This window comes from Brachycentrus maculatus, unplaced genomic scaffold, assembly GCF_059751285.1.
Source record: "Brachycentrus maculatus isolate JH-2025_06_01 unplaced genomic scaffold, ASM5975128v1 h1tg001081l, whole genome shotgun sequence".
Taxonomy (NCBI): Eukaryota; Metazoa; Arthropoda; class Insecta; order Trichoptera; family Brachycentridae; genus Brachycentrus; species Brachycentrus maculatus.
In genome coordinates this window covers 14,128-29,866 of record NW_028281787.1, presented here as the reverse complement: position 1 = coordinate 29,866, position 15,739 = coordinate 14,128, and the positions used below count along the sequence as shown (strand labels likewise).

Sequence of the window (15,739 nt, the reverse complement as noted above, 5' to 3'; positions counted from 1 at the left end):
ATGTTTCACATCCATACATTAGGGTAAAATAAAAAATACAATAGGGTAAAGTATAAAAATATACACTTTGTTCACAGTTGTTATACTTCTATTTTAAATTAATTAATTATTAATAATTAAATTAATTAAATTACAAATAATTAAAAAAATAATAATTGAGGTAAAATATCTGTGAACAGAGTGTACTTAAAAATAAAAATGCAATAAAACACTTTCAGTATCTTAAAATATTTATTCTTACATTTAACTTATAAAAAAAACTAAAGTTGGTTTCAAATAACCCAGTTTTGGACGATCGATCGGCATCCAAATATTTAAATTTGACACACGTGACACAAGTCTTAATTAGATTATTTGCCGGCAGCCGTTGCAAGTGGATTTCTCAGCACTAAAATGACGGAATCTCCTCTCAGGAACATCTTGGAGATAAACCTGTCCTTGTTGACTGCTTTACCCTGGAAATACACACATATTTTAATTTTACTTTTAATTTTTTATTATTATTTATTTGGTTCATCAAAGATGAAGAAGAATATGAAAGTCTGGGTATTTACGGGGCTGACGACCGTCATAGGCTTGTTTTAGTAATCACTTTACACATGTGTAACATTCACCAATTCTACCCATTATTGACAACCACACTACTCAAATTCTTGGAAATTCTATATATATGAACCAATTTAGAAACCCTGTTCTTGAATCACTAGAAATTCACTAGAGACATCAATTGGTGAGATGTAAAGAATGTTTTTACTAAGCAGAAACTCTTATATTAGTATGTGAGGTCTGAATCCTAAATTATAATCACACACATAAGAAACGCCAGAAAATACCATTTTCATTTTTATTGTTTAAGCTTATAATTTGACCAGATAATTTATTTACAACCAGACTTCCATATTCTTCTTCATCTTTGATGAGATGTCAAAAAATAACTCCTGTAAATGGAGATAAACCAGATTTTGTGAACAAGTATTTGGACACACTCAAAATGTTATAAATTTATTTGGCAGTCACCCAGTGAAATGATGTTTCTGCTAGTGTCAAGTATTTTTTTTTTTTTTACAAAAAAAAAATTAATAATAACAATTAATACAAAATTTCATAGTTTAAATGCGTTTAGCTATATCATTTTAAAAATTATGCCCGCAATTCTAGAAATTGGGTTCAGAAAGAAGGGTGGATACTTTTTTTTTTTTTTTTTTTCTTTATTTAAAATTCTTTTGCATTACATAAATTCAAAAACAAAAAATATTTATAAAAAATAAAAATGAATACAAAAAAAGATCCCACAAAGGCATGGCCTGTGTGTGGGTATACAAAATAAATAGTCATAGTACAGGGTATAAGGGTATAGGTTTCTAAGTATAATTAGTTAATACAAAATACAAAAAACTTAATTTAAATACAAAAAAAAAAATACTTGACTCTCAGTGAGCAATATTTATATATATATTTTTTTTTAATTAAAACTTAAACATAAAAAAGATGACAAAGTAAAAAAGTAAAAAGCTAGCGATCAAGTGCTAAATGAAAAAGGAACTCAAATCTGTCTCTTTTATAAATAATCTAAGCAAATTTTTAAATTTACACGAACTTAGGGAATTAACATCTAACAAATAGTCTTTGTGGAATAAGTTGAACAGTTTTGGAGCTATGAAAAATGAGTGTCTTTGCGCAAGTCTGGATTTACAAAAAGGGATTTCTAATAAATTATTAATTCGTTGGCTAGATCTATTATTATTTTTAGGAAATAAATGTTGGCGCAAATAAACATATTTTAGACACTGTTGGCAATAGATTTCTCGTAGCTCCAAAAGTTCGGCTTCCTGAAATAATTGGTGTGAAATAATAACTTGGGTGGGGAGTTGGATTCCTGCCCGTGTTAGGGTATGTAGAAAGTTCTCCTTCTCTGTTGCGAGCGGACACTGAATGAATATTTAAATGATATTTGAATATAGTTTTTTTTAGTTAAAAGCTTGGCTTGAACTGAGTTCCAGGACCTTTTATGTTTAAAAAAAAGCCCTAAGTATACACCACTAATTATTATACTAATTAGGGTCGGGTTTGATGAAAAACTACCCAACAATTAAAAACTCTTATCCGCACCCCAATGGTGCATAGGGCACTGCGTCATATAAACGCAGAGTTATCTTGATCGTTTACACATGAAGGAAAGGTGATCAGCCCTCCGCTTTAGGTACCAGTCCAGGGTAATATTGAATAAACATGACAGTGAAAAAATCACTTATATTTATTTTACCCCCCTTGGGAATCGAACCCGGGACCTCCAGAACGGTAGCCGGGCGTGCTGACCATTACACTACGGAGGCGGACAAATCCCGACAATAATGTGTTAATTTAAAGGAGACAGCAGCATTTTTTTGGCTATAAACTCGTTACTAAGAAATGATGTATTTATATAAAATTATTTATATAAGAGGAGGATCTAGATCACATGTTCTTTGGGCGCCCGTTGAATGACGGCTACCCGAGCTTCCTTTCAGACCTCTCCAGCATAAACGTTCCATTTCCCACCAACATCTTAACCTTATTAACCTCCCCTAACAAACTTGTACATAAAATAATTTGTAAATATCTTAAAATTAATTGTATAAATTTGTAAAGGTGTATGATAACTCTCTAAACAAACTAACATTACTAATAAAACTAACCCCACTAACAGGAATACTAACACTTGAAAGCCAAATGTAAAGAGTGTAAATAAAAAATAACTCAACTCTGGCTATAACACCCAAGATGAGTGAAATGCCATTAATAAGAAGAAGATAAAATTATTTCAGCGCAAATTAAGTTTCATTAACCGGATCCACGCAGCTCGCATAACCGTATGTGTTTTCATAAAACATGCCCCATACGCGGCTGACATAACCGTATGTGTTTTTACATTGCTCCAAGTTTCGAACCTCAGTTCAACTTGGAAGGATTATTTCATGGTGTGGAACTTTGGATAAAATAATACATCAATCCTTGGCCTCATGACATCTGTTGAAATATCTGACTAATAATTTGTAACATCACAAGGATAAATAAAAGAACAGATCCCTGATTTTTCTTGCTGTCGGTAATTAGTCCGCGCCATAATCATGCCCTATATCTGTCTCACTCTCGACGCTACGCATCGCCAGTGGGTAAGAGAATAATGTGACACAAGTGTATTATAGAGTACCAAAAAGGCACAATGAATCCCATTGAACGTTTTTGTTTAGAAAAATAAATCGTTTCTTAACTAAATACATGATAAAAGTAATCATTTTAAAAACGGTGAAATACCACCGCGTATGGGCGTCTCTCAGGAACAAAGTTGACGCCGTTAAAAGGTTAACAAACTGCACAAGTGAGAAATTAAATGTTAAATTTTGTTACTTAACCCTTTCGTAGGCGGTGGGAAGATGTATTCCCACCTAAGGAAATGGCACAAAAGAGTCATTTGGAAGCGGTGTTTTCACTTGGATTATACTTGGATGTCAACTGCTGACATATTCTGGAATATTTTCCAATGAAATATTTTAAAACGGTCAGTTTTCGACAGTACATCGTTCGGAGTGGACAAAGTCGAGATTTTTTGTGTCAGAATTCGGAGTTTTTTTCCCAAAAAATCGTTTTATTCAGCGTTAAGTGCTTTCTAAGCTATAAACTGTTATATTTCTATCACGGTATGTATTCATGTTTCCATTGATTAATAAATATGTGAAAACACGCACGAGGTTCATTTATAATCAAGTGTCAAAGTGGTGGGAAATTTATATCCCACGAAACTAAATGTGACCAAAATTATTATTGTATATTTTTTTGAAATTATGTTTTTTTTAAAAGTTATGTTACTGTTTACTTTCATTAATATATTTAGATGGCTAAAAATGGAATGCGCTCGAAGATATGGAAGAAATATTGTATTATTTCCATTGTTTGCCTTCCGACGAAGAATATTCAGATTATAAGGAATAAAATTTGCCCACCAAAGGGTTAAAACTAACCTTCTTTCCCTTGCCGGTGCGGGGCATCTCGGTCCACATCTCCTTGACGTTCTCGAGAACCATGTTACAATGCCGATCGAACGCTCTCACACGCCCGAGCAGTTTCTTGTTGTTTCTGCAGTTGATCAAAACTTGCGTGTTATTCTTCACGGACTGCGTGAGAACCGAAAGCGGCCCGGTGCTGAACTCCTCTTCCTCGATCTTCGCGAGCTCTTCCAAGCTCAGCTCGGAGCGGGGTTTAGCGGCGGAAGTCCTGGAATGGCGAGAAAACAAAACTATTATTGAAAGAAAGCGTCAAATTTTGAAGAATGCTTTGAAATGCGCTTAAGTTTACTTACATTGTTTTTTAGATTATAAAGGTTGAAAAGTAAATATTGAACAAACGTAGAGAAAACGTTTTAAAGCACGCCGAAAGTCGGCGAAATTTGACAGTTGGATTTGTCTATGGTGAAGACCACAAGCAAAAAAACTTTTTTACGTACCTAATGTATTAATATATTAACCGGGGTTTGTTGTATAAAATCTATTAGATAATGTCGCTTGTTTTGTTGCTTGTCGCCTAGTAAAATTTAAAAGTTAAATTGACAGTGTCAATTATAAAAACATTTTTTAATATATTTTTATTTACTCACAGCCTTTTTCATGATATGAAACAGATATAGTAATTGTTATTATTTGAACATGTAAACCGTTTAATTTCGCAGTAAACATCAACAACTTTTTATTTTTATCTTCAATATGGTTAACAAAAATAAAAAGAATAAAACTTAAGTTAATCAATTGTTAACCACCATGAATAAAAAAATCAAAATTTATCAGTAATAATTCAATGGTATGATCACATGCAAATTTTATCTTGAACGTTTTCTTATATTGTCACCGTTTTGTGGTTTAGTAGGTATTAAAAAATTGTGTCTACCTACTAATGTAACATTCATTAATATTTTCATGTTTTATGGTGGGGACTGACCGGAGCTATTTCGTCGTATTTCGCAAACATTCGTATAGTCAGTACAGCGAGCCGAGAGCTCCATCCATATTCGAAGCGCTCGCTGCGAGCGACGTTACGACGAAATGCTCCGGTCAGTTCCATTTTTATAGGCAAGTTCAGATGGACCTCGCTAGTTACTTATTTACATACAAATTTTTTTTAGGATGTTTTGGAAATGTGACTAAATGGTAAATGTGACTTTTGGTAACCCAATGGGAATAGTATTCATTATTTTTTCTCGGAATATACGTATTTCTTTCCAGCATATGTTTTTAAAATATTAAATGGATCTTTGTCAGACGGGAGGAATATCTAATTTAACATTCTCAACCTATAAAGGATTGTATTAGACTTGTTTTGTGTTTATAACAGCCGATATAATTAATATTTTCATTCATTATTTTCATTTGGAGAATTCGCCTTCGAAAACACGTTATTTTCGTAAGTTGGCAATGAATGACGTCACAGAAACGATGGAGTTATTTAAATGTTGGTGTCATTGCTAAATTATTGGCCGCTCTATTTTTTTATGTCTTTGGTCCACCCTCCCACCCCCCCCCCCTCCCCTCATATTTGCATAATGGTATTGTAGTGGTAAAAAAACAATCCATACTACTACTTTTACAGCTCTATAAACCATATGACGTCATTAAACGTTCGATGACGTACATTTTATGACGTATGCGAACGCATTGTTTTCGTTTTATTCAAATGTCTAAAGTTTAAACTTTATCTCCCTTAGCTCCCTACAGATTTCAATAACAATGTTATCGATAGTCTAGTGATTTTTACTATTAATTTAATAGCTAATAATCCAACATCGTGACAAAAGCCTATTGTCAAATATATAAGGAGTTAGAATTACTCAATACGCGAACAAATTGGTCCATTGATTAATTGGCGCCACTAGCTTGAAAATATCGAATTCAATAACCGAACTAAGTAGCAACTTATTTTAAAGAAGTCACTATTTAATTAGATTATTTTATTGAGTTTAAGATGATTTCGTTAAAGTAAAATTTGCAATGATTAAATACTAATTTATAGTAATGATAATGACGAGAAAAGAGGAGAGGGTTAAGTATCATATTAGATACTTAATAGAATACCATTACCGAATCCTAATCTTAATACCCGGAAAAAGTAATAAATACCCGAATAATGCCTGAATATCACCACAAAAAAGTAGTAGATTCAAAACACCTCTAACCCCAATCGAATTGGGTTCACCCCTTGACCGTTTTTAATCTGTTGACTTATTTTGACTTTTATTGCTGATGACAACCTAAGCTGCTGTAGAATTTGCATTTGGGTGAGGTTATAATATGATAATTTGACACTGTCAACTTGATATATTAGACTGTTTTATAATATATCGTCTATGGGTAAAATTGTTTGAAAGCATAATGTCGGGTTGTGGTCCAGTGGTTAGTGTCGCGGACTCTCAAGTCAGAGTTTCTCGGTTTGAACCCACTCTCCCAAAATTTAAAACCTATTTCTAATAATAAGCCGCTTAGGTTCACAGAAATAGTGTAAAATTTAAGTGTTTTACTATTTACAATTTTTTTGTTAATAATATAAACACACATATTTCTCTTTTAAAAAAAAACAGAATATGATAATGTGAACAAAAAAATTAAAAGGCTGTTTTCTAGCGTTTCTCATGTGTGTGAATATAATTTAGGATTCGAATCTCACAAACAAGAAAAACATATTTTTTAATCTCTTCATAGATGTCATTAGTGAAATTCAAGTCAATTCAAGCAATATGTTTCTAATTTGAAAATAATACATATATATATAAGTAGAAGTTTCAAGAATTTGAGTAGTGTGGTTGTCAATCATGGGAAGAATTGGTAAATGTTACACGTGTGTAAAAAATATCGCTTTAACCAGCCTTTGACGGTCGTTAGCCCCGGAAATACCCACACTTCCATATTCTGTATGTTGAGATGTCAAAAAATAATTCAATAATTGGAGATAATCCAGACCTGTGAGCAAGTATTTGGACACGCTTAAAACGTTGTTAATATGATTAAAGTGAATATAAAAACTTAAATGAATCAAAGGATAACCAGTTCAATAACACTTCTGATCTTTAAAAGGGCGTTTTTATGCTCTGGATAAAGATTAATTAAAAATACATAAATTCAAGGTATCACTACGCCCTTTTGGGCGGTGTCGAATTTGAGATCAAAAGAATTTAGCCTTGTTGCAACGAAATGCATCGAGTAACAAGAATATTTACTGCATCTCGTTCGGTGGTCGCATGTCGATATTAAATTTAAGTATGTATCTTGTTTTAAGGGCAAGGCTGCCTACATTTTGTCGGCTGAACTTGATCGTGAAACCTTTAGGACTGCATATTTAAGGGGGAGAAATATTTGAAACAATAAAAGCATAACTCAAGCTCTTGTTGACCTTTAAAACTTGACACTGTCACGAAATGTCAGTACGAAAAAATTGCGCGTGCAGTACTGTACACGCGATCGAAGTGAAACTTCTTAAACATAAAGAATAACAGAGATTTGTTTTATGAGAGACAGAGAGAGAGAAAAAGAGAGAGGGAGCATCTAAAAAAAACATTTTTTTTTGTTGTTGCATAAACTTAATTAGTTTATTCAATATTAACATTGTCATTGAATAGTGCATTATTAGTATAGTGATATTAATAGTTTGTGATATCTATTATATACAATTTTTATCTGACATTTTTTACTGTTGGAAACGCGTTGGAATGTATAACTCTATTACTCCTCCCTTCGTTATCTCTCACATGTAACGAAATGTGCCTAATAAACGTGACGCGTCCTTGAATTTTCACACTCAATTCTTGTCCAATTGTCGGTTATGGAAACGCCGCTTAAGAAGTTTCACTTCAAAAAATATAAAGTCAGTCCTTCTTCCGTCTATAACCCGCATTAAGTTAAAATCATCATATTATTTAGTAAATTATCGTTGCTATAAAAATCACAAAGCGAACGCAATCGCCTTCGTTGAACATAAGTAGATTTTTAAAGATAATTTAAAGGGTTACCTACCTGTGCAATATTTCATGACATAATCTCAGGTTTTTAAGGTTTACGTCACTTTGCGCATGACCAGATCTTTATTTTATTTGAATTTAAGTATTCTGACAAAAAAAGTGCTTAATCATAAAAATATATTTAAGTAAGTTATATTTATTAGTGTTTTTACTTCCTGAATAAAAAAATACTAACTTCGTTAAAAATACTGCATCGCATTGAAGCACAGTTATCTTGATCATTTATTGGCTCAAGACAAGGTGATTTTTCCTGCGCTTCAAGCAGTAATAGTCCATGGGGATATTAAATAATAATTAATGTAAAAAAACCACTATTGTTTTCTTAAATTAAAGATAAAAACTGAGAAAAAGCAATAAATAATTGAATACGTATGGTCGTATATGATTTTTGAGGCGTGTGTACTGATTATATTATGAATATTTGATGTATACTTACTACCTACACTTTGTGGACTCCTGTGCAAAATTATAATAAAAGTAAATCTCATAGATTGTCAACTGTAGTGTATTTATAAAAATAGTGCCGAGGACTCTTTAATTGACTTAAACGCTCCCTTCATATATATATAGTTCTCTGAGGGAATCATGACGTTAGAAAATATTGAGAGGCAATCTTCACTAAGTACGCCTGACCATATATTATGCTATCTCACCCCATCTACATATGGGTCATTCCAACATAATGTTCGTTACAATCTTACATGTTTTGGATTATATTTAATAGGACTCATCTTCATATAATTGTTAAATAAATAACTCACAAACAAAATAAATAATACAAAAAAATCTAATAATTTTTAAGTATAAACAATAAACAATGAGTATAAGTCCCTTTCCAAGCTCAAGAGCTTATTCCCTTTCATTTTTAATGACCGAATTTCAAAACTTTATAAAGTCATTATATATGTCCCTTTTTAATTTGGTATGACATATAGTGTGATCTATTTGGTTTTTCGAACGATGTTTTCAGTTTTCATCCCTCTAGCGGCCGATTCAACAAACAAAACTACTGCGCATCCCATCTGCGCAATATTTCGTTCAAATTAGTTCGATTTCGAACAAAAGCAAAAATTTTAGAGTGATTTAATTGGCTGAATAGATATTTGACAAAAAATGGCGGACGCTATTACACCGTCAATAGCCCAGGTCATATAGTCAAATAAATAGACAATTGGATGGATGTAACATTTGTCATATAAAATGTAAAGTACCTAATAGACAATTGATATCAGAATTACTGTTGTCGATATCTGAATCCGACCATCTAGAAAGATCGCATCTGAAGGCTATATTATAAATGTATTAAGTCGACAGCCCAGTTCTGTCTGACGATTGACATTTAAGACCGAATTAAACGGATCACATTGTCGCATTGTTCTGACAACAGATCTGGTGCATATATGGCACAAGAAAAATGCAGGTTTTTCTTGTGGTATTTTAGCATATCGGCACATATGCACGCAAACGCACACGCAAAAGAAATTAGCCGAGTACCTACCTGACATTTTAATCCTTAAGGTGAGCACCTCTAGATTCATTTAATTCCGCGGAGTACCTGACTACCTACAGTAGTACCTACCTATATATAGAGAACTTATTTTTTATTTTAAATATCGTAGTCATACAGGAGAAAGTGACCAAGTGCATTTTTTACAAAAACGTGATCATTGACTATTTGATATCTTACTAGCTTAATATTACCCTGAAAAAAAATTCCAAAGGATTTTAACTTGTACAATATATTGACTTGTTAAAAATGACTAACTGCATTGATGTTCATTTTCTTGCCAAGCAAAAGTGACTTAAATGGCCCTCCTGAACATTTTACGTTTTGTTAGTTGGTCACTTTCTTCTGTACGACTACGATATAGATCCTTATGTTGGTATGTGTGGAATGATTTTTTTCTGTCTGACTTGGTAGAGTACTACTTAAATACCAAATTTAATATATCGATCCCGGATCGATTTTTTTCGACTGTTTTTGATAGTAACAATACTATTTTTTAAAATTAAATTTGACTTAGAAAGTACCACAGATTCTTAAAATCTATTGTGAAACGATACTTAAGCATTCAGCATCATTTTCAATCACACCGGAATGATGCGGAATGCATCGAAACACGTGTCACAATAAATTTTAAGAAATAGTGGTAATTACCGAATAAAACTTAAATTAAAAGTATGTAGATAGTGAGTGTCGACTCAAACAATGAAATGATAATAATTCACAACATTTTGGATGTGTCCAAATCGTTGTTCACAAATCTGGGTTTCTCCATTTTTTGTTTTTGTTTTTTAGAATATATCATTTTTAAACCCTTTATCCGCACCCCAATGGTGCATAGGGCACTGCATTATAAAACGTAGTGTTATCTTGATCGTTAACACATGAAGGAAAGGTGACCAGCCCTCCGCTTCAGGTAGGGTAATATTGAATAAATATTAGAGTGAAAAAATCACTTTATATTTATTTGACCCCCCCTAGGAATCGAACCCGGGACCTCCAAAATGGTAGCCGAGCGTGCTGAGCACTACACTACGGAGGCGGACAATTTAGAATATATACAAATATATAAAAAAGTTAATTTATTATTAGATTAAAACCAATATTTTTAGCTTTTCCACTTTTTTATTTGACCAGCGACCGGGTTTCGTCGTTACCGACATCATCAGACTGGTAACGACGAAACCCGGTCGCTGGTCAAATAAAAAAGTGGAAAAGCTAAAAATATTGGTTTTAATCTAATAATAAATTAAAAATGCAATTCCATCACGAAGTGTCAGTGGATAATATAAATCTATATAAAAAATTAACTCGTAACCTTTCAATAACTCTTTCTTTTCAAAACTTTATAATTATTTCGACGAAAAACTTATTTTATAAAACAAAAACGGCGTTTTAAGAAAAAAATAACAATTACGTAAAATGTACCTGAATTTAGAGAAAATTGAGTTGCGACCTAACGAATACTGGGCCTTAAGGTATCGGTGTTCTGACCGCAGCAGATAAATGTTGGACATTGCTACTGTTGAAATAATATTTAGTAGATGTCTCAAATATCAAATCGATCTAGTCGTATTTCTTGTGAGAAGTGTGTCGCGTATGATGGCAGTAAATAGATCGAACGGCTCACCTTACCTGTAGCAAAGACTGATGACAAATTTACTTACCTAACATAAAAATGGCGTAACAAGTTGCTCACTCCTTTCAACAACGTCATATTTCAAAAATCATCAGTTTTCAGTTGTGTATATTTTTTTGGAATGCCCATAAAATGTACTATACTCCAGAAAAAGCGGCATATGTTTGACTTAATATTTACCCGCTACAGGGCAGAAAGTGTTGTTTTTGCATTTCGAAGAAATGGTATGGCTTAATTATTTTTAAAAAAATACTAAATATTTTTCAAATGGAGAAAAAACCTTCAGGATTTACCTAAAAAGATCTGTTGCGCAGTAAAAAGTTTAATAAGTGGCTTGATATTTATTTTTTATATATTTCAATATATTCTTAAACTTTAAAAAGTTTTTTGAAATATGACGTTGTTGAAAGGAGTGAGCGAAGTGTTCGCGAAACTGTGGTTCGTGATGCATTTGAGGCTTTTTGGCACCTTGTGAGTGCCTCAGATACAAACGTGCGCCACTAAAACTCTGTTTTTAGAAAACATGTTCTTTTTTTACAACTGGATTATTATCTTCTTCTGTCAGTATCAGGTCCTGACGTCGACTACCATTTGAGAGCGATGTATTTGTCCTTGTATTGAGCAGCTAAACAGCGCCTCGACGGTCCGGATCCCCGTCCAATGTCGTTTATCTCCTGGCTTCGGAATATACGGAATATAGAATAGTATACCTCAATTATTTGTATCAGTTTTTATTTGTCCGCCTCCGTAGTGTAATGGTCAGCATGCTCGGCTGCTGTTCTGGAGGTCCCGGGTTCGATTCCCAGGGGGGTTTAATAAATATAAGTGATTTTTTCACTCTAACATTTATTCAATATTACACTGGACTGGTACCTGAAGTGGAGGGCTGATCACCTTTCCTTCATGTGTAATCAATCGAGATAACACTGCGTTTATATGAAGCAGTGCCCTTTGCACCATTGGGGTGCGGTAAGGGTTTTTTATTATTATTATTTGATCAGTTAAAACAATATTCTCGAGCGTTTACCTTATCAAAAGTAGAAAACCAATAGTACAATTGACGAAAATCTAGAATAGTGCCTTAAATAATAAAAAACAATCGATTAAAACCTGAATTCCAGATTCGACGAAAATGATTAAGATAATCCTGGATATATTTTGTTGATCTATCCAAAAACTTATTTAAATAAATAACTTATTGGATTTAATTCTCTTGTCCATCAAGGACGAAAGGCTTTAAACTAGATTATCAACATTTTAACCCTTTGTTTACTAAATTCACCATATCATTAATTAATTAATTTTTTATTAGTTGCTTAAGAAAATTCTCCTTGCCTATTATGTACAAGGGTTTATACCATATTCTGGTTGTGAAAATGATAGTGAGTGTTAGTAGTAAATAATAAATGAATAAGGTTGATCCCTAAAAATAAAACTATGAATTCAATTTATTTGACTATAACATTTAAATTGATGCAATATGGATGTTCAATAATGGGCAGAGTGGTGAACGTTACACAAGCTTAAAAAGTAATCAGTTGAGCCATGTAAGGTAGGTCGTAAGCTCTGGAAAGCTAAAACTATATATATATATATATATATATATATATATATATATATATATATATATATATATATATATATAAATATATATATATAAATATATATATATAAATATATATATATATAAATATATATATATATATATATATATATATATATATATATATATATATATATATATATATATATATATATATATATATATATATATTTATATATATATATATATATATATATATATATATATATATATATATATATATATATATATATATATATATATATATATATATATATATATATATATATATATATATATATATATATATATATATATATATATATATATATATATATATATATATATATATATATATATATATATATATATATATATATATATATATATATATATATATATATATATATATATATATATATATATATATATATATATATATATATATATATATATATATATATATATATATATATATATATATATATATATATATATATATATATATATATATATATATATATATATATATATATATATATATATATATATATATATATGTATATATATATGTATATGTATTTATCAACTTTATATATCTACTGTTGTTGGATTCCTTTCGTATGTCAGTTGTAATATTCATCTCATTTGAAAAACTTTTTTTTAAAGATATATGGATATTTCATACGTAACATGTATATATAATTCCGTGTCTACTTTGAAAAATAAAAAAAAACCTTAAATAAGAATTAAAAGCAATATGATACAAAAATTACAAGGATATATAAATTTATTTAAAATTTTATAAAACAAGAAAATTGTAGGTTTTTCTAAATTTAGAATTTGTTATTCATATAAACATATGGTGTATTTATTATTTGCGTAATTACATTTTGTAAGATCATATATTTAATTAAATTTTCAAGGGTCAGTGGGTGAGATAGGGTTAATGATAGTAACCACAAATCATACAATTAAGGAGACCAATTTAGTGTTTTAATAACATGTAATTTAACCTTTAATGACCAGACAACATTAAATAAACCCATGAATTATTTTAATGGGAATTTAACATAATTATCAGTTTGCGTCCAAAGTGTTAAAGTAACTCTCCTCATTAAATAAACAGGTGAAACTATATGAAAGATGGAAACGTAAAGTTAATTAATATTTGATAAATATTATAATTTTAACAATCTAGTATTTCTGTCTTCTGGTAGTTATGTTTAGCGCGGTTGTATCTTTTATTTTATTGTCGTACTTTTATTTACTTTTTTTTCAAACTTCCACTCGTTCACGACTGATATTGGCTCTAAGAAACAAGATATATACATTGTAATTACAATAAATAACGGATATAACAGTAGATAGAGGGAGGAGAAAAAAATAGAATTAGAATAATTAACCTATATGAATGAAAATATAAAATAAACTAGTCGATCTACATTAATTAAATAACATTTAAATGTGGACAGTACGCTCACTCCTTTCAAGAACGTCATAAATCAAAAAACGTGATTTTTCAGGAGAACGTTTTTAAGGTTTAAAAATATAAAACAATGTATTAAAAATAAATATCAAGCCACTTATTGAACTTTTTACTGTGCAACAGATCTTTTTAGGCAAAACTTGAAGATTTTTTCTCCATTTGAAAAATATTTAGTATTTTTAAAAAAACAATTAAACAATACTTTTTCTTCAAAATGCAAAAACGACACTTTCTGCCCTGTAGCGGGTAAATATTAAGTTAAAAATATGCCGCTTTCGCTGCGATTTAGAACATTTTTTGGCCATTCCGAAAACATGCACAACTGAAAATTGACGATTTTTGATTTATGACGTTCTTGAAAGGAGTGAGCGAGTATAAACTATTGTATCCTTAAATATGTTTAACTATGGAATGAGGATCATATACATACATGTATATATATACACATACACAAACATATATTTTAGTCAAAAGAACTTTTATTATGCAATAAAGTGGTGCAGCCTGGCCTAAGTAAAAAAGAGCTATTTATGAATGGATAAAAGAGGTGGGTAGATCTGAAATAGAACGCATCATTCGACCATGACGTATTTGATTGCATGTCATAAACAATATCATGTCGTTATATAAATAAGTATTGTTAAATGTGCCCTCGGCACTCAGTCAGGGCTCATTATTGTAATTTGTACTTGTATTTGTATGTTGAAATAAAAATAATAAAATAAATAAATGAAAATTGTTTTAATTTTTTTTCATTAATTGATTCGACAGTCATTTTGTGGTAATATCTATAAATTAGCATTTTAATTTTTATTGGTATACCACTATTTCTTAAAATACATTGTGACATACGTTTTAATGAATTCCACATCATTATCAAACACCGTCTTTGAAAATCGAAATACGTGTGGCAATAATTTTCAAGAAAAAGTTACGCAATTTTCAAAGATTCGTTTGAAAATGCCATAACTTGGTGAAACAATTATCACAAAAATTATTTTTTATATTTTTAACAATAAAATACAATTTAGACTAGCAGACTAAAAAAATCAGTGTTTGATTTTAACATTTAATATATAAATTAAAATGGAGTTCTACAAATTAAACGTTGAATCTATAAATATGTCTATACTACTAAGTATTATGTATACCAAAAAAAATCCCTCTTCAAGCACAAGAGCTCAGTCTCTTTTTTGGAGAGACTCAGCGCAACTAATATTATAAGATTGCATTCAGTAGAAATGTATATAAATTGTATTAAAGTATTAAAAATGAAAGTATTAAAAAAATAATAATAAAAAAGTAGAACGAAACGTAATTCCACCTTTTTTCTTGATATTTAAAGCAGAGAAAACAAACCTAGAAAGATCGATACAATTCAAACTGGATCAACCAGAATTTAATTTTTAATTTGATTGTGTGAACGCGTCACTATCGCCTTACATGCGCTTGAAGGAGTATATAAGTGCCCTGCTCACATCCTGACAGGC

General features: G+C 30.6%; 1 protein-coding gene across 1 annotated transcript; it reads right to left on the bottom strand.

Moving 5' to 3' along the window:
* Positions 1-212: 212 nt before the first annotated feature.
* On the bottom strand, positions 213-4,441 carry LOC148299560 (putative small nuclear ribonucleoprotein Sm D2). Its single transcript, XM_088275937.1, has 3 exons — positions 4,337-4,441; positions 3,999-4,251; positions 213-455 (listed from the first exon to the last, which is right to left on the bottom strand). Coding segments are annotated over exons 1-3 (360 nt in total). The 5' UTR covers positions 4,339-4,441; the 3' UTR covers positions 213-350.
* Positions 4,442-15,739: the final 11,298 nt, after the last annotated feature.

Bases quoted from the DNA above. Each gene is read 5' to 3' on its own strand.
- LOC148299560 (XM_088275937.1), bottom strand. The intron at 456-3,998 runs GTTAGTTTTAAC...GTGTATTTCCAG, and splicing joins GCACCGGCAAGGGAAAGAAG to GGTAAAGCAGTCAACAAGGA.